The sequence below is a fragment of the Apis laboriosa genome, unplaced genomic scaffold (genome assembly GCF_014066325.1).
Source record: "Apis laboriosa isolate Shangri-la unplaced genomic scaffold, ASM1406632v1 scaffold26_cov146, whole genome shotgun sequence".
Lineage (NCBI taxonomy): Eukaryota > Metazoa > Arthropoda > Insecta > Hymenoptera > Apidae > Apis > Apis laboriosa.
In genome coordinates, this window is record NW_025222592.1 from 4,323,720 (window position 1) to 4,343,943 (window position 20,224).

Sequence of the window (20,224 nt, forward strand, 5' to 3'; positions counted from 1 at the left end):
CCACGATTTCCTCTATAGAATTACAAATTGGAGTGGGGATTTGTCCTACGACTCGATATAAACAAGACGAGCGAACGAATCGAAACCGATACGATGAATACAAACCAAAGAAAGGCCGTACTATAAACAATGTTTTCGCAATACAAATTTCGCAATAGACGTAACGCGTAATAGACATAAAATATTTGCACTATTATATATTACTTACGAGGTATTTGTATAAAAATCATGATTGTTAATTGTTACGATTGTTTCGATATTGCACAAACAATTGAAGAATAATTTATAAAAATAAAAATCAAAATAAATATATAAAATAAAAATTGATTATATTAAAATAAAACAATATTAAAATAAAGTTCAAATTCTGATTCAATATAAGCTAACAGTATTTTTTAACAATTGAATATGCACGATCGATGAAAAGTGAAGCAAAAAAAGTTCTAAAAAATACTTAATTTTAATATAATAATATTTAATAATATTTAATAATATTTAATAAATGATCAAATAAACGCATTGAATTAGACTACTAATAACTTAACTAATAATTAATTTAATAAATTGTAAAAAGAAGTTTTATTTAATGTTACATACCTATTTCGATGAAACACACCCAGCCTCCATGATTTTCAGTAATAACTGACATGGCTCGCTGCATACGCACCTATTTTTCTAAGCTGCTTTTTGATTGGCTAATACGATATAGTTCTTTTTCACTAAAAATCATGTAAAAAATTAAAATATTTAATTATGAATTTAATTGTGAATTTCTACGATATCAAAATTTCATAAAAACTATTTATAAATATACAATAAGAATAAATTACTTCAAATATTATTAAATAGAAATAAAATAATACGAATGGTATATGATACGTGCAAATAGTTAAGTGATCACGTGATTTTCCAATCGAAGAAAGTATGAGACGTATATGAGACGTAATACCAATGCCATCTATTTCGTGTGTAAAGTGTATCAAAGTGACGCTTCGAAATAATTGCTTGAAATGTGAATATATATTGGAACAAATATGGAGAGTAATTTAACAAGTAAGTGAATTAATTATTAGTCATTTCCATTTTTAACTAAACTTTTTACAATAATAACAAGCTATTATAGTAATAACTCTTCGTATATCTAATCTAACCTAATCACGCGTCCAAGTAATTTCCATTGTTCAAAATATAACACTATTCAAATTATGATATGATATTCTCTCTTATACTACATATAATAATAGCAATGACTAGATTTTGAGCATATATTAATATCGAAACTTCTTCATTCTCGCCCAAATGATCTTCTGAATATAACTCGCGCGACGAAATGAGATGGCTGACATTCGCGAGCTAGCTCGAATCGTGTCGATGAAAGCTCGCGGGGCTAGGGTAAACGTTCGACGCCGGATGTTATTCAATTTCGCATTCATTACGCGGAAAACAAGGACGATGCCTCCCACGATCGCTTCGGGCGTTGCTGGTTCGTTAAAGCGTTCTCGCTGGCTGGCTTGTGTCTCTACGAGTTTGCGCTTACGTGTATTTGTTCGATCACAAATGCACGTCACAGATGCACACCAGGTCCCACATACGCAGTGTGTCCTAAAATTTTCAAAACTCATATATATTTTCTGTTCGATTTTCAAATAAAACTGAGAATTGTAATTTTTATTCGTATCAATTTCATCCAAAATATTTTTCATCATCCATGGATTGGGATAAGTCGTGTAAAAGTGTTTAAATTTTGAATTATAATATAGATTAATCTTTGCAATTACTAAAAAATCAAGACATAGATAAGTATTTATAATTGCTATTATATTATGTGACATTTATTTCACATAACCTTTTCGTTAGAATTACATAACCTATTCGTAAAATCTACATAACCTTTTTTTTTTTCATATCAAATTTTTATACTATACTAAGAAAGATGAAATGATTTTTAATACAGTAATATATTTAATTTCAGGAACCACAAAATTATTAAGCAAACCTGAAAATTGCAAGACACACTGTATATATATAAACGTATACACGTTCACTGGAATATGATGAAAAGCATGGGCGCAAAGACAATGCCAGAAGAGAACGGAGAAACGCGTGCAAGTCGCGGTGGTTCAAACAAATGCGAATCGCGAATATGCGCGTGCTAATATTGATGTTACACACACAAACACACGTGGGTTGACGTTATTCGAGGCGGGGCAGATGCGTTCTCAAATACGTTCGAACGAAGAGACATGTATGAGCTTGGACAGGTTGGATATAGGGAGGAATAGTTTGAGTAATAGTTTGCTGTAGTTGGGTTCTGTAGAATAGAGTGGAATTTCGAGAGAAGGAAGCGTTTTGTGGATGGTTCTTGAATTGAGAATAAATTGAAAAGTAATTAAATATATACAAAGAAATAATTTGAGAATATAAAGACCGAATTTTTGAATGATTTTGATTTTTGTACAATTTTGTAATTTAATAATATTTCTCCATAATTAATCATATCTATTATATATCTATTTACATAAATAAACATTTAACAATCGTTAATTATTTTCATTATCACATTCACTATTTTTATTAAAATTATTATTAGAAATTTAGCTTTGATTCCTTGTTAATCTCGTGTAAAGAATATAAAATATCGTTAAAACTTGCGAGATGGCATTGAATTAAAGATTGTATTCCATAAGGTAGCATTTCAATTACTACCTCCAGAATCAAGTCAACGTGCTCAAAATACAATGTCTGGGCAAACAATACTCCATTGAAAACGCGTGCACGTATATACAGGAACACCATTTACCTTCTCGAGCGAGAAACGAAAGCGTTATACACGTATACGTTATACAAGTATACGCTCACATAGGCAACGATCAATCTTCTTAAGAACTCGCGTGAAACACGTGACACGATATTCGATATAGAGCTACATGTCTAGCATAGCGCAATTCTGAACGAATAACGCGAATGCAACGAGCTCGGTGATAATGATAATACGTCGCGACGCACTCTTCGTTCGAACGTAAAAAAAGATAGCCGCGTTAACGAATATCCGGATATAATTTTTCCTTTATCGTATAGAATATATAATATTATGAAATATCGAAAAATTTGCAAGTTTCTTTAAATTCATTGAACATATTTATTAAACTTTGACAGATCAGAGAGATTTTAATTGAACGATAATTTTTGTTCCAAAAATTTCTGTCAAGCTTTGAGAATATAATTTCAATTTAAGTATAATTTAATTATAAAAAAAAATGGTATTAGAAACAATTTCAATCGCAAAAATATATTATTTGATTCTATGAAATTAATTTAAAGATTTATGAGGATTTTGATTGATAGTGTATAACTACATGAATACCATTAAATATTCATACAAATGTGTATAACAGCAACGTGTTCTTTATATATTTTCACATATGACTTTTCGATATTTCAATTTTTATTACATTTCATCCTTTCTTTCAATATCCATTAATTTCCATTTTGCATTTTACGTTTCGCAACTTTTATTGTTTCCATTTATTATACTTTTTAAACGTTTTTAAGTCAGCCTGGTAAACGGACTGACATCGCGAATAAATCATCGAATTTCACATTAAAAGTATGGATTATCGAAAAAAGGATATTTCATCATCCAAAAATTATCAGCGTGCAAAGCATTTTCGAAATTTCCATTCAACGATCCGTTCACACGCCCGATTAATTGTATCAGGCCATATCTTTCCACGTTAGCAAAATAGATTTCTTTGAAATCTCCAAAATACGCACGATACACAAATCTCTTCCGTCGAGAATTCGATTAATCCCAAACAAATTGTCAATTAACATACATATCACTATAAAACATTTCAAAAGTTAGTTTCCCAAGATTAATTCGCACTCTAATATATCTTTCTCCTTCGAATACAAAATTTCCTCTCAAAGTCCCTTTCCAAAAAAAAAAAAAAGAAAAAGAACAACTTTTGTTTTGGACTATTTACCGCGCGAATTATCAATTATCGGAAAACAATCGATCAAAAATCCACTCTAAATTCTAAAAGCGAATAAATTATCGAGAAAATGATATTTCACCCGATAAAGGCGTCCCCGTATTTATTATCAATTCCGTGAATTTCGATTCGTATTTTTTTTTTTTTTTTTTATCTTCTTCCTCCAAAATACCAGGAAGAACAACTTTCTTCGTCGAGTTATTTACCGAAGGATTCGACTTATTTCAGGAGGGATCTCGGTATCTTATATGGGGAGTATCGTCGAGGAAGCAATCGATCGAGGGTGTTGCTGGTTCCGGAGGCGGTTGACCGTAGTTTCCGGTTGGCGACGCTCGATCCAACGAAGGCACGACACGGAGGTAAGGATAAAGCAATTAGCGCTTAACTGCAACTTTTCGCCCTTATTTCGCCGGCGGGCTGCGAGAATTACGGAACATGCGTCGAATATTTCGTAACGCCGTTAAGCCGGCCGAGAGAAATTTTATCCCTCCCTCCCCGCCGCTTCTCCGAGCAAAAAGAGAGGGGTTTATTGGGTTACTTTAACGAGAATCAACGCGTTTCATCTGGATGAAGAGCGAACGTTGGAAAAAGCGGAAAGTAATTAGGACTTAGGTGTATATTTTTTTTTCTTCTCCTTCTTCTTCTTCTTCTTTTTTTTCTCCCTTTTTTTGTCCACGCTATTAGGACAGGGATGATTTAGTATGGAGGGTTTTTTTTCGAGAAGTAGGTTATCTTTTTTTTCTTTTTTTTTTTTTTTTTTTTTTTTGTTTTTCGCTCGACATTGCAACTTTTTGAAATATCGTTACGCGGTGGCAAGGATAGGTGGAGGAAGGAAAATAAAAGATAATGGAGGAATTTCGTTCGTGGGGGAAGGGGGAGGCTGGTGGAAAGAATGTGTTCGTTGGATTGCCTTGACTTGGAAATTACTCGTGCTTTAAATGAAATGGAAAGAGAGCGGGAATTTTACTTGAGGGGGCAGAACTTGAAAGTAATGTGAAGTAACGTTATGCTAACACCTCCAAGGGTTGTAAAAGGAAAAGTACATTTTACGTTATATACACGTAGATATATACAATTGGCTCGTTTGTTTTAACAGAATCGATATATATATATATATTTGTTGAATTATTTTCGGGAAGATAAATTTCTGGCCCGTTACCCATCCAGTGGTATCGTTTTTTGAAAGCTTAATTTTTTTAATAAGGAAAGAATAATATTTTTAATCCGTAACCATATTTCCCCACTTTTAATTAATCCAATTTTTAATCTCCATTTTAAATGATATTTCATCATTCCAATTAAAATATTGCTCTTAATCTTGATTTACGTTTCAATTTCCATTTTCAAAGATTTTGGTATTAAAAAATATATATCCTCTATAATTAATTATTCACGCACGATAATCTCAATTTAGAAAAATCGAAAAACCCTTTTTTCAATGATTATTTAAGGGTAACGGGCCAGAAATTTATCTTCCCAAAAATAATTCAACAAATATATATATATATATCGATTGAACATCCTCCACACCCCTTCAGGCTTATCCCACCACCACCACCTACCACCACAGCCACCGCCACCAGGGCACCGCTCATTCTATTTCAAGCCCGATGTATCGAGAAAATAGCGAGATTGCCGTCATAAATGGGGAAACGGAGGCAATTGGCCGATATACAACCCTGATTCCCTGTAAACGCGATATGCAATCTCGAAATGCTAGATATTGTTATCTATCGATTCGATGATCGCGCTTCTCGTTGTTCCTCCTCCTCCCCTCCTTCCCTCACTCGGTATCGAGTGAGTCGTTTTATATATTTTTCCAACCGCTTTTTATCCCCGGCAAAAATGGGCCGGGTAAAATATTTCTAACGAGAAAAAAGAATTTAAACACACTGGCCGGCTTTAATGGGTCGCGTGGACCAATGGAAAAGGGGCATAAAAGTTCCAAGTAATATCGATAGAGGAGGGAGGGGGGGGGGGGGGGAGATGGGGATAAATTTAATTCTCGTTTCATCGAGCTGATCGATTTCGCGATTTCATCTTGCTTGATTATCCCCCTGTATAGGGGGATGGATGTGTACCTTTTATATTCCCCGATTTTAAATACCTTTCGGATTTAGCTCTCCCCAATTATTTTTAATATCGCTCCTTTTCCATAGGTGCGCGCTGGTCTTTTCGATAGCGTTTTGTATCTGCGATTCTTCTTTTTTTTTTTTTTTTTTGTCGATGCTGCGGTCGAGTATACCATTCTTCGCGATAATAATCGAGCGAGAGATGAAAAATTATTATTATTATTATCGAAGTCGTGTGACTTTCGAATATACGCTTATTCGTATATAATAAGTGAATAAGTCTTATCGATTTAAATATTACGAATAATGAGTTCAATTCTGTATTTCACAATTCTGTATTGAATGAAACTTTTGTGACGTGTATCGAAAGTGCGTGTATAAAAATGTATAATAACGAGGTTCTTGATTTTGATCGTCTGAGCTAAAACTTTTTCGATCGTGAGAATTGGAACAAAATGTATTTAAATTTATGCAGTAGCATTGACTGCATAAAAATTCGCAATCCGGTGATTTTCGTTTTATTCGTTGCGAGAGAGAAAAAATATTATTCCTGGGCGCGTGTTTAGCAATCTTACTTTGAGCTGAAGAATTTAATATCGAAGTTAAATTTTATATCGAAATCGAAGAAACGGTGTTTGCGTTATTTTCAACCACTGCAGTATAAACAATCTGGCGGGGGGGTAGTGGGGGATGATACTGTTTGCGCGCCCACTTTGTGCAATATGCAACGCGCTTAAAGGAAATCCTGTGTATGCGTTACACAGATTTGCTTGATTAAATATCGGTCGGTTAACAAGCCGATGACGTAGTTATAAATCATGCAAACGCCCACAGATTCGTCCGGTTAATTGCTTAGCCCGATTACTTATTTAAATTCGCCCCGAGACATTAATGAGAGAAACGTGATTGCAAACGTGATTTGAAAGAAGCGGCAAATTGATTTCGCTTTTTTTTTTTTTTTTTTTTTTTTTTTTTAAACGTTTAAGCGTTTTTTCCAATCCTTACAAAGATTCTTCCCCTGCACGTTCGAATTCCGTCGTGAATTTTAAATCGTCCGATCAATTGCAAGACGTCTTCCAAAAAGAATTCCCTTGAATCGATTTTTCGAAACGAAAAAATATTTTTAATCTCGATCGATTAAACACCAGAAAACTGGTGGAAATTTAAATTTCTCTTCGACAATAATTCTGAATAATCTTGAAATTAATTAAAGGGGAAAGGGTTCGATCAAAAATTCTTCTCTATTTACGAATTTTACGCCAACGAATGTTCATTCTCTCTTCTGTCCGAATGAAAAATAGGAAAATATTCCTTTCTTTCCGAATTCTTCAGTTTTTAAAATTTTCCTCGTCCATTGTTACGTACAATTCTCAACACAAACTTACGTGTTCCTTTCACCAATTTGAATCACGATAGGAATCGAAAAATTGCACGGATTAATGGATCATAAAAAATACTCCATTATTAATGGATCGTACGATTGAAGCACAACTGAACAACGAGGATATCCTCCTCTTCTCTGTAATTTTACTGCACGCGACGTCCCGCGAGACTCGTGAGCGTTGCAAAGAAGAGCGTTGAACTGTTCTCCCGCGAGATACCGGAAGTCAATGCAGGGAGGCGAAAACCACCGACCGTGCCGTCCTTCTAACTTCCTCGTAACTCGAGCGAACACCCGCGATGCGCAACCACAACCGTACAAAAAAACAATTCGATCGAAAGAAGCTCGAAACTTTCTTCAGCATCTTCAGAATAGCTTTCTCTGTAATTCGTGGAATTGAAGAAGAAATCGTGCGAGAAGAAGAAATCGGAGACACAGAACGAAGAATTAGGTCTCCAGAACCTTCTTTTTCCGTTTAAAAATAATTCGTTGAATTTAATAGGAAGGAAAGCTTCAAAGGAGGCTCTCTCTCTCTCTCTCTCTCTTTCTTCCTTCCTTTGTCTCGATCGATTCAGAGAGAATGTCGAGGTACAACAAACGATCTTGTTAATTCGCCTCGATAATTGGTCGGATTTTTACGAATCTTCCTTTCCCACCAAGTTTCTCTCTCGTCGTAAGGAAACAGGTTACGGCTTGTTGGAATTAAATTGGGGAGATCAGAGACGATCGACGAGAGATGGATGGATGGTTAATCCCGATTCGAGTTTGTGAAAACTTTCCCTCTCGTCATCCTCCTCTATCTTACTTTATCTCTTTGTTCCAATTAAGTAGCTCGATGTTCTCTTGCTTAATTCTCTTCGAAACCTACCCTTTTAATCAAAAATTCGATGATATGTATCATTTCACACCCCCTCCTCTTTGTTTCTAATAATATCTAAGAATTGTCCCTGATTTTGCTCAATCTCTTTGTTGAACCTCGTTGTACGTTTATTTGTTAGTTTTTTTTTCCCTTCTTCTCGTTAGAAAAATATGACGTCCCTCCTCCACCCTGTCAAGTGCCAAGTCCTCCCCGAGATCCCGTCGTCCCGTTTCAGAAAACTTGGCAACGGCCAGAAACTCTTCTCAGTTCCTCTCCCGTGTTAATACTCCATTAAATTCTTACCACTCGTAAATGAGTTGGAGGGGGGAGAGCACGGATTCCAGGCACGTCCACTTTCGGTTGGTGACCACGGTCGTCGAGAGAGAGAGAGAGAGAGAGAGAGAGGGTGTTTTGAGGGGGAGGGGAGGGAAAAATCGCGGCATGGCTGGTAGCTGGTAGGAATTCTCTGGGAAGAGAGTTAGAAGTGCGGGCCGAGGTTCGTTAAAATTTCAGCTTGCATCCCTCTTGCGACCCTTGCTTCTTCCCCGTACACGTACACACCAACCGCACGTAGACGCGTTTCGTGGACATTTTTCTCTAATTTTCTTTTTCTTTTTTTTTTTTTTCCTTTTCTTTTCTGTGACCCAAACTAGAAACGATAAGATCCCAAGCTTAAACCGAATAACCGATTGAAAACTCTTGTAAAATCGAAACGAGAATTTCGTTCAACCATTTTAGTTTCTTTTTTTTTTTTTCTTTTTTTTCGTTGTTTCATTCTGTTCTTCCGAATATGGTTATCTTCTGTTTTATTTAATTCGCTCTTTATTCCATTTTCTGTTGCATGAAAATGGGTTTTTTAAGTATTTCATAATTGTAATTGTTCGATTTCTAACAGCAGATGGTTCTTTGGGCCACGAAATTGGGAAATTGGAGAGTGGGTGAACAGATCGTTTGGTTCTCTTCTTCCTTTCGGTTCCTGCGTTTTATGCGCAGGAGGGTAGCGTTATGTAAATTCTTGTTCTGATAACGATAGATTCGGGGAAATTACATTTCCCGGCGGGAAGGGCAGCTATCGACGAACTTCTAACGCGGCTGACTAGACGCGAGATTGTTCTACTTGACGGAATCTCGCCAATAATACGAAAACTTCCATTATCGAAGAATATATTCTTATATATAAATAATTTTTAACTCGACTTAATATCGCAATTTTAATTTACGATATAAATTTATTATATATATAAATATTCATTATATATATAAATTTATTTTATATATATAATAAATATTTTAAATTTATTTTATATATAAATTAATTTAAATTATTTTTTAAAAATACTAAAAAAAAAAAAGATATTAAAATACCTTCCTACTCTTCCCCTCGAAAGAAATCGTAGATTTAGATAATCGTGGAGATTGATAATTTCATCGTTAAGTTACGAAATCCTGGATAATTCCTCGTAAAAATATTCTCGCCAGTTCAACGATTTCGATTGCCATCGAAAGAAACCATCCCCCCTCCCTTCTCCTTCGTTTTATTCCTTCGCTCGTAAAGGAGATGGCTGTCGTGCGAGCCGTTTAAATTCGTGTTATTTCTCATGCGAGAGAGGGTTCCACGACGTCATCGTCTCCCCTCGCATTGACCATTTCCGACCGTTTTCTCGCCCCCTCCCTTTTTCCTTCCCTTCCCTTCCCTGTGTGGAACAACTCCACGTCCACCATTTCGTAGACGCTCCTCGCGGGGTAATTCGATTCTCTTCCACCTGACGAGATAGCGTTACGCGTCGGCCGGATTTCCGTATGGTTTCCGGATGCTTCCTGGTTCGCCTTTTACGATTCTCTTGAAACAGTGGCTGAACTAGGATATATATATGTATATATATAAAATGTATCAAGATAGTTTAACAGAGTGTAAATTGAAACGTTGTTGTCTTTTTTTGTTCGTTCGTTGAATAGTTGAATAGCAGATGTTGAATCGGTTGAAGAAGAGTGAAAAATGGAAGCGCAAAGGGAGAATGGAGAGGTTGAAATTTCCTTTTGCACCCGTTGCTTAAAAGGAAACAGTTTCCACCACAAAGGGATCGTGTAACGTGGCCCGCTTAACTTCCGCCTGTATCGCGTTTTCTCTCTCTCTCTTTCTTCCTCGTGTCATTGTGCGGAATAAAGGAAGTGGCTCAAACGAAGCTACCTCTAAGTACCATAGTATTCGTTACACATTCTAAGCGACCAAATAATTCCTGAATGACGCCTCCAAGATTGACCTTACTTAAATCACTTGATCCCTGTATTTTTTAATTATTGGACATTCTGAAAGAGAATTAATTTTCATGTAATTTTTTAATACGACACATTATTTTATCGATTTTAGATCTTATGTTTATTTGGAATTTTAAATAATTCCAAGTAAATATGAGAAATTTATAAAACTATTGCTATTAAAATTCTTTATCAAATTAGTTACTTCTTGCTGTGAAACGAGACAAGAAAGGGGGAGAATGAACGAGAGCTTCCCCTTCAATTAGTAAATGAATCAATAGAAATGTAATTTACCAACGTCCAACGGTGAGATTTGCGATAATTCATCACCGGCTAATGAATTATATTTTATTCGAAGGGATCGAGCGAAGTGTGAAATTTTTAACTCGATCGATCCTCTTTCTCTTGATTGATGATTGATGCTTCCGTTGATTAATTGATTTGAAGGATAAGTAGCAGGAAAGGGATTAATAATATTTCTGGAAGCACGTCACTCGTTGTTGTCGAATTAAAAAAAAAAAAAAAAAAAGAAACGATTTCTCGATCCCTCGATCGATCGATTTCCAATTGTCTCTGTCGTCTATTCGTGCACATCCTTGGAAATCACCCCCTTTAGAGAGGGTTCAACTTGGATGGTTCAACAGTGGATGGGTTCTGGAAGCACAGGGACGTTGCAAGGCTTCGAGAAACCCGTGTAAATACAATGGCTGGCCGAAGCTCGGAGGAACAGGATTGAAATTAATTTCAACCCCCTCCCGACTTCATCGAATTTGTAAGCTAACTTTTATCGCTTTATCGACGCCATGCTTGGCGAAATAAATTTCGAGAGGGTTGTGGAACTCGTTCCTCCGCCAATCTTCCCTTATCCTCCTCCAAGATACGTATTTGGAATAATGATTTGGTTGGAAACTTCGTTTTAAATAGAGAATATATTGATTTTTCTTCTTCTTCTTTTTCTTTTTTTTTTTCTTTTGGAGATGAAAAATTGGTAATTCAACGTCTGAAATTGTAAGCTATGTTATTTTCTATTTATTAAGATGATGTCGTGAAAATTTATGAATCAAGGATTCGGATAGGGACGCAAAAATTTAAAAAAGTCGAAGGCAAAGAGTAGTATCCATTTCCATGAATTTTTTAACAACATTGACTAAACATAAATTTTGATTTTGACAAATTCTTGATGACAGACATATAAAACAAAAAAGAATCAGAAAAGTAGAGAGAGATTGCAATTTTTTTTTCACGTATAATAAATCATGATCCAAGAAAATTAGTTTCGAAGAAAAAACGTGTAAATAAAAGGGTAGCAAAGAGGCTCTAATTTCACGACTGAACCCCCTTCCCCTTCCTTTCCATATAACAAACGACTGCAAATTACAATGATTTTCCACCAGAGCGTTGCTCGAATAATAAATAAACCAAACTGATATTTAAACGAGCTTCATCCCCAAGTTAAGAAGGGGAAAAATCGAGCCAAGGGGTCATGAACACCTGGTTCTCTCCTCAATAAAAGAGCAGCTACTCTGCGGTTAATTTAATCCCCCCTCGTCCTCCAATTAGGGGGGGGGGGGGAAATCGTAGCTCGAAGGCTCGCTTGACCATGACCAGGAATAATGAAGTAGAGTTTCTATCAGGGATAAACAAGACGGATGAGCTCGAGGATCTCCAATCCTCTCCTTCCTTCCTTTCTTCTCGATCATCCCCCCCCTCTCTTCCGTTCTAGGGAAGAGGCTCGCGAGAGGTTAATCGATGAGAGTCGATGAAAAGCACCGTGTATCTCTATCCTCTGATTCTCAATGGCTGAGGAATGGTTGTTGAGAAATCGAAAGAGGGGGAGGTATGCACTTGATCCGAGATTAATTGACGATCGATGGTACGAAAGAATTTTTTTTCTTTAATCTTTTATTCTTCCCTCTCGAAGAGTAGATTGTAAAGATTTCTTGCATCTTCTTGATCTTGTATCGTCGATTTTGAATTTATTCGGAGAAATAAAATTCAAGAATTTATATTTATATTTCAGATCCCTTGTACCAGCTTGGAATAAGAGAATAAGAAACTCGAATTTTGACAGTTTTAAAAATTATAAATTCAAGGAGCGTAGGGAGAGGAAGATATTTTTCTTCGAGTCGCCATCCCTTAACAACACCCCCTGTTTGATTATCGAGTTTTCTCCATCATCCGGATTCCTCCCTCCTTCCGTTTATTCAAATCCTCGATCCTTAGTTAAGGGGGAGAGAAACGTTGAGAAAGAAAAGGGGGTATTATCGGAGATCGTATCGCTCCGCTGATACCATTAATTAACCACTCGAGGATGTTTCCTGGAACGGCGATACAAGTCGTTTCCATGGATTCGGATTCTCGCGGATGGACGTGCTAATTCGAACGACGACCCCTTTTGTCCCCGCCCTCCCCTTTGTTGCTATCTCGCTAATAAACCCGCCCCTCCTTTCCACCACCCTTTCAGAAGGAGCGGCTTCGAAGGTACAAGGGTGTTAATTTGGGGAATTGAATTCAGAAATCGAAATGAGCGTAAAAGTTGGAAATGTTCTTGGGTCTTGTTATCGGAAGTTCGGATGAAAGGGGATAGAAATTTAATCTTCAACCAACGTATATCGAACGTTTTCATATCGATCTCTCTGAAAATGATGATATTCATTGTGGCGAATATATTGTGATAGTTGTATTGTATTATTTATTAAAAATTATGAAAGGAAGATTGAAAGAATTTTTTGTTATTATTTTTATTACGTTTAAAATTTAATAAAGTTTGTTCCACGGATGTATTAACATCTTGTTGCAAATCAAGAGGAGATGTGTAGAAGGATGTGTCTGCAAGGTTCACGCGTACGTCCATCGTAAATCTGCACATAGTGGGATTCTTTATGGTGGCTGTGTGGAGGAGTTGTGTGTAGACTGGGGATGCAAATAGGGTGTCTGGTCCGTGGTGATGGTACGTTTTATGATAAATCGTTCCTTTGGAAAACATGGAAATAAATTTGTACCTTATTGTTACTTGGTTTCTCGAAAGGATAACTTTTTCGTAGTTCTTTGAAACTTGGAAACTGAATTATATCGATTTGTCGATTATCTGAAAAATCATTCCTTGTTTCAAAGTTCAAAGCTCTCGTCGCGAATGAATTAACAATTGCAAGTAACGAATTAATATGTTTTTATCATTACTTGACGAAAAACACGTTATTTTCGTGCGTATATTTATTTTTAAAAGATTCTCGGAATATATATACGTTCCTTCCATTAAATCATTTATTATTTTACGAGTAAACCGTTTTGTTTTATTTATCATTTTATCTCTCAGTCGAGCTTTTTGATCAGTCGATGAATTCGATTAAAAATTTCGGCCGGGTTGTAATAATGAATGGAATAATCGAATTCGAGCAATGATAAATAAATGATATTGGAAAGAAGATGGGAATAGGCGGGGGTAATACACACATCAATGATTCACATCGAGCGGATATCAAAGAGACAACGAAAAATGAATATCGCGCGGGCAAACCGTATATGAAACCGTATTGTTTAATTTAATTAAACGAATCAACCAATATTAATTCATTCCAGAAACGTACAGCTACAACGAGAAATTCTTTCTCCATAGGGCAAAATATTAAATTGCCAACCTTTCCAATATTAGCGAATCGAATTTCGTTCTCTCTCTCTCTCTCTCTCTCTCTCTCTCTCTCTCGTCGAGCAGTCACTGCGACAATCCGTGTTCTCTCCTTTATCTCTTAATCCCATCCACCGCAATTAAATATGCAAATCTGTATATCCACGATTGCTCATAGCTAATTTCAAACTTAAGGGGGAAAAATTGCACAGAAAAATTAAAATTAAAATTCATATTCGTCTCTTTTCCTTAAATTATTCTTCCCTCTCTCTCTCTCTTTCGTGTATACATAATCCTGCAAAACAATACCACTTTACAATATATATATTGTATATCATAAGTGCAAATCACCACAATAACAGAACATTAAATATAACAAAATATATGCGAATCAAAAACGGATTCTCATCTCGATTCCACTCCCGATAAACCAATAAAATAATACTTGAATAAATTTCTCGAAAGCAGAGATCGTTCCACGAGCCAAGAATGATCCACTCTGAAAAAGAATCGACAGGTATTCATCCCATTCTCGCTCGATTCCATAAATAAGGAATTGAACAACACCGTATAAAAGGGGATAAAGAAAAGTAAAAAAAAAAAAAAGGAAAGATAGAACCACCCCAAGAATATATATATATATATATAAATTTGCTTAACTAAAACCTTAATGAGGAAGCGTTCCTTTTCAACTCGAAGTTGGAAGAATATCTCGGGATGAAAAGGTAACGAACGATTTTTTTCGTCAAAGGACAAAGAAAAAAAAGAAGAAGAAAATTCGTCTCGAACAAGCAAAAATTACCATTTCGTTTCGTTCCCGTTTGGGAGGGATGTTAAGGGCGAAAAGGGATGGAACGGGAGGGAGGGGGATGAATGGTTACGATCGCATTATCGTTGTTGTCTGGATGAAAGAAAAAAAGGGATGGCTCTATTGATTTATCGGACGGAAATGGAGGAAATGTTCCATAAGAATTTCGAAAGTGAAGTCCAATTTCTACTAGTTATATTGTCGTCTAAGCGAGATCTTTTTTATTTTTCTACTCAAAAAATGAAGCTGATACTTATACATAAACATCAGATTTTCTTCGATATTCAACGATTGCTATTGTATCAAAAGAATAAATTAAAAAAGAAAAGAAATTGCGAGGTCTTTTAAAAGTGAATAAATCGAAGCTGCAGTACACGTTTCATACAACAATAAAATTCCCCGACAAAAGATTTCTCTAATCCCAAGAATCGAATTCTTGTTTGTGAATCCCGCGTCGATTTAATTTACCAAATAACCGAGGAAAGCGAGGGTGCATCCCTTCGAAAGGAAAAAAAAAAAAAAAAAAAAAAACTACTACTAGAAGTAGTTCTCCTTCGAAACAGAATTTCCACGAACGTCAATATTTGTCCACTTTATGAAACCTCGTTGCTGCGTACGTACATATATATATATATAAAAAGAGAGAGAGAGAGCTCCCTTCGTTTCGAACGTGATATCAATTTCTTTTCCACGAACCCTCCCACCTGTTATCCTTTCTCGAGCCAAACCAATCTCTGCTCACGGTCCTGTCTTGTTTCCTCCGTGATCGAACGCTTAAAACGCGTGGCCGGTTGAAGGGAGGTGGTCGAAGGGAGCTCGAAGGTTTCTTGCGGTTTCTCGTTCTCGAGTTATGGCCCTCTTCGTCGTCGAGTACTCTGAACGAGGTGGAGTACCTCATTCAAGACCTCTTCGGACGGGGATGCGTCGTTGAACGGCCAATTTTCTCGATCGATAATGTAGATTATTATCCTATCGGGGAACAGATCATCGTACCCGCGAATTATACATCTTCAATAAAATAAATCAAACTCATCCCCGATTATTATTACATCAATTCGTCAATTCGTTGTAAAATAAAAAAAAAAAGCAAGATCGAATATCGCTGGAAGAAAGGGGGGATGCGATCGATAGAAAAATCTCGACTCGAGCACTCGACAATGGAGTCGACTCAACAGTGTCCACAGCATCGAGTCATAGCCGTTTAACGCTCTCACTCCTCTCCCCTACCGTAAACACAGACGTTGGAACGAAGTGAAAAAAAGAACAGACCGAGAGACCATCCCTTTTGTGATCGAGGCTCGACCGATAAATCGGGCAAACATTAAACCCCGAAAAGTTCGACTGTACGATGAAATTACATTTTCTCTGAGAGGGGGAGGGGAGGGTTGTTGGCAAACTGCGTTGTGGGTAAACGTTATACATAACCTACGATCTCCCTCCACCCTCTTTTTCGGGTGGTAAAACGACAGACGTTCGAACGAACGAGGGGTGAGGAAGGGGAGCCGAGGCGAAAGGCGGCCAAAATCGATCCGGGGATCGACCCTCTCCCCTCCTCCTCCTCCTCCTCCTCTTTTCTCGGTTATAAACTTTCCACGTGTCGGGGGTAATAGCGACTTTGGAGGGGGGGGAGGGGACTCTTCGTTTAATCCTGGCTGGCAAATAGAAGATTCCTCGATGCGGGAAAAATCGTGATAACTCTTCTTCGCCATATATATGTGTATATGGTAGGCGTTATAAGAAGAATTTCTTTGGGGGGTGAGGAGGGGGCTTGATTCTCGTTTCACGACGAAGAAATTTCGCGTTAAACTGCGCGATACACGTGAGGGGGGGGGGGAAGAGAACGGTTGTAAACGGGGGATGAATTCTTTTGGAAGAAATAATTGAGAGAGAGAGAGAGATATGTGTCTCTTTCTTCGTGCTCTGTCTTCGTGGAACGATGCTTAAGTTAATGAAAGTTCGGGGAACTCTCCTCCATCTTCGTTCTCGAGGGATGCCTCTCTCGAGAGGGGATGAAGCCACGCGACTTCTTCCTCGACAAACAACGAACGGACGAATATTGTTGCGCCGATGAATCGTGGAAAAGTGGAGCGAAAACTGGAGAAGATGGACGGTTTTTATAGGAAATCGAATTTGAATTGTAACTTCGCTGTAATTTAGTTAAGCGTGTTTCTTCAAGATTCACAATGATCGACTGAAGCACGAGGATTAAAATTACTTTCTATTTTTTTTTACTCCAAATTTACGCCAAAATGTAGAAAAAAAGGGAATGGAAAAAAAGTTAATGTTAAAATTTATTCGTTTAATATCAATTAACAGTAATAATAGTAATAAAATTCGCGTTAATCATAGATACGCGTTTAGAATGAAAATAGGATCCAAGCTGGGCTGCCTCGGAAACAAAGGCCCCTATTATTCTTCGATCAGAATTAACAACAATTTCCCTTCCGCAACTAATTTTCCATAGAAACTGTTCCCTCAAAGGATCAAACGAGCCTTTCGAAACGTTCGAGCGCGTGTCGAGGAAGGATTTTAATACCGAGGTCCTCGTTTGCGGAGCCACGGTTCCCAGAGTTCGACTACTTGGGTGGAAAGCCGAGCTTTATATCACGGACGCCGTCGAATAAATCGAGCGGCACGCGGATCCCTCCCCCCACTCCTCTTATCACCCTCAGACTTATCGACTGCTCTCGTGTTTGTCTTGTAACGAGGCTCGAGATCTGAATTTTCCAAGCTTCAAGAACAACCCGTTCGTTCATTTTAATTTTTTTACCACGATGATCGACAAAAATGAAGGGTTGCAATTTTGTTATTGTTATTGAAATTGGATGATTTGGAATAGATAAAAAAAAAAGGAGATTGAGACAGAGAAAGAGAAATGGGTTGATTTTTGATTGGTAATTACAGGAGAATAACAGGTTTTTAAAGTAGATATATTTAATTCTGAGATAAGTTATTAATTATTATTGTGATTATTCCATCTCATTTCAATTTGTTAATAAAGAAGATACGAATTAATGAAATTTTGTTTTTATATCTTGTGTAATGAAACAATTTTGAATGATCAAAGTTAAATAAGATCAAAAGTTAGGGAAATAATTCACGTGGAATTTCATTGGAATCAAAGATTCCTTTATTTAAACTAATCAATTTATGAATTAAATGCGATGAATAATTAAATACCAATAATTTATCTCACTAATAAAATGATGAAAAGTTTTCAGAAAATTCAGTCAATGATCGAGTTCGTTCGAAGTTGTTGACGTTCATTCTTCTTTCTTTTTCTTTCTTTTTTTTTCTCTTTGGATTTAATAAAAATTCCAATTACCGATACTCAAACTTGATTATACACACGTTTCCTTTAAAATAAATTCCACGATTTGATGAACTTGATGAAAACTGGTTCAATTAATTTATATTCCATATAAAATAAGTATACACTTTTCCAACAAACGAAAAATACGAGCAATGGATCCTTACATTTCGAGGTAAAAAAAAAAAAAAAATAAATAAATAAAACACGACGAGCAAATAAACGTTCTGGAAATTTTTAACGAATTATTGCGAAGCGTGCGCGACAAATGGATGAAACGCGTGTTGCATGTTTAAATCACCGATAAGCTTCGATTCACCGATTCTTATTAAAAAAAAAAAAAAAAAAAAAAGCCTTAAACCGACTCGTTTCCACTTCTCTGCAATTTTTATTGCAAAAAATCCAGCCAACATTTCACAAGCCAACAGCCAACAATCCAATAACGATAAAAGAACACGAGGGGACAAGAAAGGTGTAAAATCGGGTAAACGAGTATCTGAATAATTCATTAAAAAAAAAAAAAAAAGAGAGAAAAGTGGAAAGAGAAGCAAGAAACGCAGGGGTTGTTTTTAATTATCATCCCCCCTTTCCCGCCGGTGTATTTGCAGCTACTCGGGCAAGGATTACGCGTACAACGAGCGTACAACGTAACTCGGTTTTTACGATCTTAAGAGCGTTTCCTGGCCGGAAAGGGAAGCTTTATGGAAGGAAAATTGTCCTCCTCGAGGCTACGCTATCTCGTTGTCCGAGGTGGTTGTTGACCAGCTTCCCGAATACGCGTTGATAAAATAAAAAAAAAATGGTTGAAATTGTCCTCGCACACTGCTCTGCGAATTATTTCCTCTGTCTCTAATTTTATTACCTTTCTTGTGTTTTAGTTTAGATTATATTATTATATTTATAAGTTTATTTATAAATTTATAAAATTTTTTTGGTTTGAGTTGGATATATTTTTATAAATTTAATTTTAACTTATAAAATTTTTTAGTTTAGATTATATTATATTTATAAGTTTATTTTTTTAAATTTATAAAATTTTTTTGGTTTGAGATTAAGTTGTTATACTTATAAATTTATTTTTAATTTATAAGATTTTTTAGTTTATTAAATTTATAATTTTTAATTTATTATTAAAATTAAATTATTTATTTATATTTATATATAATAGAAATTTATTTGTAAATTTTGTTATATTATTCATTAAAATAATTATAAAATTAAAATAATTAGTATAAATAATTATACTTATAAATTTTTATTTTATAAATTGATCAAATAATGTTCAAAAATGATGAATAATTTTAAATTTTTGGTAAAAAATCTTAATATTTCTAGCTTATATAAATATTTATATATTAATAAATAATTATATTATATATATATTTATTTATTTATATATAATTTAAATATATATAATTATTTAAATATATATAATGGGCTCTTGACCTCCATAACATCTATCTAGTGATTTGGACGAACATTTGAGGCTTGTCAAGAGAACCAAGTTTACGGATTAAGTTCGGATCGATGTATATCATTATCTTCTATTTTACGAATAAAAGAGGCAAATTGTCGAAGTAAGATATTTTAATTTGCAAGATATATATATATATATATATCTTTTTCTTTTTCTATTTATAAAACAGATATAATATTCACGAAAAATTTCGATCCAATTCGAACTTTCGAATACTTTCAATTTTCCCCCTCCTTTAAAAGGGCGATGAGTAAAACATTCAAGAAGCAGAAAAAGAATTCTTTATCGCTTAAGAACCGTGGCCATTCGCCTGTAACGTGGTGTGCATTAAGAATCTGTTTCTTCTCACAAGAAATAACTAGCGAGAGAGGCGCCACGCGCGATTGTTCGCGCGACAGACGTCGATTATCGTGGCTGGCCGACCCGATTATCGCGGGCAAC

General features: G+C 35.8%; 1 protein-coding gene across 1 annotated transcript in view; it reads left to right on the top strand.

Moving 5' to 3' along the window:
* The first annotated feature begins 1,003 nt into the window (after positions 1-1,003).
* The window catches only part of LOC122713749 (photoreceptor outer segment membrane glycoprotein 2-like), a 51,452-nt gene continuing 32,231 nt past the window's right edge, over positions 1,004-20,224 (top strand). Inside the window, exons 1-3 of the mRNA XM_043934483.1 lie at positions 1,004-1,053; positions 1,973-2,182; positions 4,224-4,354. Of these exons, the coding sequence (XP_043790418.1) occupies positions 4,244-4,354 (111 nt within the window). The 5' untranslated portion in view covers positions 1,004-1,053; positions 1,973-2,182; positions 4,224-4,243. The remainder of the gene's footprint in view (positions 1,054-1,972; positions 2,183-4,223; positions 4,355-20,224) is intronic.